Source organism: Cydia strobilella, chromosome 13 (genome assembly GCF_947568885.1).
Source record: "Cydia strobilella chromosome 13, ilCydStro3.1, whole genome shotgun sequence".
NCBI classification, from domain to species: Eukaryota; Metazoa; Arthropoda; class Insecta; order Lepidoptera; family Tortricidae; genus Cydia; species Cydia strobilella.
Genome location: NC_086053.1, coordinates 1,139,913 through 1,142,608, shown reverse-complemented (window position 1 = coordinate 1,142,608; position 2,696 = coordinate 1,139,913). Strand labels below are relative to the sequence as shown.

The 2,696-nt window shown below is 40.1% G+C and overlaps 1 protein-coding gene across 1 annotated transcript; it reads left to right on the top strand.

The window, feature by feature from the left end:
* Window positions 1-1,064: 1,064 nt before the first annotated feature.
* On the top strand, window positions 1,065-1,759 carry LOC134746418 (calexcitin-2-like). Its single transcript, XM_063680784.1, has one exon. The coding sequence runs from the start codon at window positions 1,096-1,098 to the stop codon at window positions 1,645-1,647; it is 552 nt and encodes a 183-aa protein (XP_063536854.1). The 5' UTR covers window positions 1,065-1,095; the 3' UTR covers window positions 1,648-1,759.
* The last annotated feature ends 937 nt before the right edge of the window (window positions 1,760-2,696 follow it).

Genomic DNA, 2,696 nt, shown 5'->3' with positions numbered 1-2,696 from the left:
TTTGACTGAAATAAAAATTTATCTGTTCAAACCTTTTTTAGTCAGCAGCTAAAGTGATTAATAGGGCGAGGTGGTTAAAAATATGTGCACATGATCCTATTAACAATTAAGTTGTGTTCAAATAGTTTTGAACACCGCGACCTTATAGCTGCTTTTGTACCTGATCCAACTTTATAAGAAAAATCTTTTTTCACCTCAGCAGCTCGAACAAGCCTACTTTCGTCACTCCCTGGAGTGAGGAAAGTGCGACTTTCCTCACTCCAGGGAGTGAAATAATGTAGCTTTTTAATTTAGTGAAGGCCATGAACTTCATATTTTTATTACATTTTTTTTATGGTACGGTACGGTACGGTGCGGTACGGTACGGTACGGTATGGTACGGTACGGTACGGTACGGCCCGGTACGGTACGGTCCGGTCCGGTCTCGTCTCGTCTCGTATCGTATCGTATCGTATCTTATCGTATCGTACATATTATAATACTCTTTTTTCTGTTTATTCTGTGTAATTCGAAATACATTTTAACCTTTAATTTGTTCTCACTACCGAGGTGAAAAATTATGTGTGCCACACGAGAGCAAAGTTATTTTACATCTCGTGTTTTTGAGTCCCTCGCTACACTCAAGATTCTACCTTAGAATCACTCGCTTCGCTCGTGATTCAATTATAGATTCTTTCGCTTTCTCGGGACTCAAAATAAACACTCGCAAGAAAAACCAACTTTCCTCTCTTGTTGCACTAATAACTATTGTAAAAGGTATTTCAAGAATTTCACATATTTATGTTAGTTATTTCTACAAGAAGAAACTATCACTTTCTTAAGTGATGTAATAATTATGTTATAAGTAATAACAGATAATGGAGATAATGGTTACTATGTACATATTGTATACTGTTTGCACTCCACTTTCAAGTATCAGTAACTCAAACAGTACCTGCAATGCAGTCAGATAGCGATATAGAAAATCGGCGCTATTGTGCGTCACTTTGTAAACATAAACACAACAGATAACAATATCATTTTGCAGTCTTTCAAAACGTATAAAAGGATCTGCTGTGACTTGTTACTCATTGTGCTTACTTGAATTTAATCAAAATGGTGTCAGACTTCAGAAAGAAGAAGCTCCTTCACGTCTTCAATGCGTTCTTTGATATCAACGGTAGTGGCAATATCGATAAGAAGGATTTCGATATAGCAATTGAGAAGATTTCCACGCTTCGCGGCTGGAAGGCAGGCGATGCCAAGTATAAGGAGACTCAGGAAACTCTATTAAAGATCTGGGACGGTCTGCAGAGCCGTGCCGACGCTGACAACGACGGACAAGTCTCGTTCGACGAGTGGGTGTCCATGTGGGATGACTTCGCCAAAAATCCCGCATCCTCTCTTGAATGGCAGAATCTTTACGCCAAATTCATTTTCCAACTGGAAGATGCTAGCAACGATGGCTCCATCGACAGTGAGGAGTTCTCTTCAGTTTACGTCTCCTTCGGTTTGAACAAGGCAGAGTCAGTGGAAGCCTTCAAGAAGATGTCCAAGGGAAAAGCTAACGTATCCTGGGATGAGTTCCAGGGCTTGTGGAAGGAATACTTTGCCTCCGAGGACCAGAACGCCGCTGGTAACTTTATCTTCGGTAAAACTAGCTTCTGAACTGACAATTTTATTTATTTGTGTGAAAAGTGGTGGATTGTGATCTGTTTGATATTTTGTAAGGAGCTGTACTAAGAACTTGACTGATGTAATTTTACTGTATTAAATATTTCATTTTGCACAAGAGCTATTAACTGTCCGCGCGCCATTTCAGTGCATTCGGAGGTCGGGGAAGTGGGAGGGTGTGCGCCGCGCCCGTACGTACAAAATGACACCACTCTGTCATGACGCCCAACATTCCTAACATTCCTCAGCCGTGCACGGAATTCGCGCGCGGACAGTAACCTATATTAACCTCTTGTCGTGTATGATAAGGATCCTCTCTAAGGAGGAGTCTTATTGCATTTTGCATTCAAGAACGATTTTTTTTGCTCTAACTATACAGCACAACGAGGTTTTAACCAAATAGAACTCCTTTGATACATCATGACACAGGTGACGTTTATATGTCAACTAAAGCTGCATTACTGTAGCGCCACCGCCGCTGTATCTGTCAATTTCCTTGATAAAATGACCGATGGAATAATTACGGCAGTAGGTAATGCGACGGCGAAAGTCACTCATTGAAACGAAATTGAAATTGAAAGATACAGTGGTGAAACCACGACGCCCCAACATTAATGCAATTGCTGTTAACATCCGAACGTCACCTTTATTTTAATCATGTCATGCATGATAGTATTGATAGTGGACAGACCAAAATGTCCACGAGGTAATCCTACTTCCCGTACACTTGAAGTGAATTCTCTAGCGAGTCTAGCGCTATTAATTGAAATTTTAAAATACACCAAGTTTTAACCACATCTTAGTAAGAGCCGGATCCCGGATCTTTACCGGTATAACTTAAAATCAAAATATCACGTAGCATTCGAAATATTTCTTTGATATTGTAGAATGGTATTTAGGACAATGAGTTATTAGATTATCTAAAGCCTGACCAGGAATATATGATCACGCGCCATGTTGCGGAATTTCACTGGAACGAATTTTTTCATACTATACTGAACTGTCACCCTATACATTGAGAATAACAGCGCCCTCTTGACAAT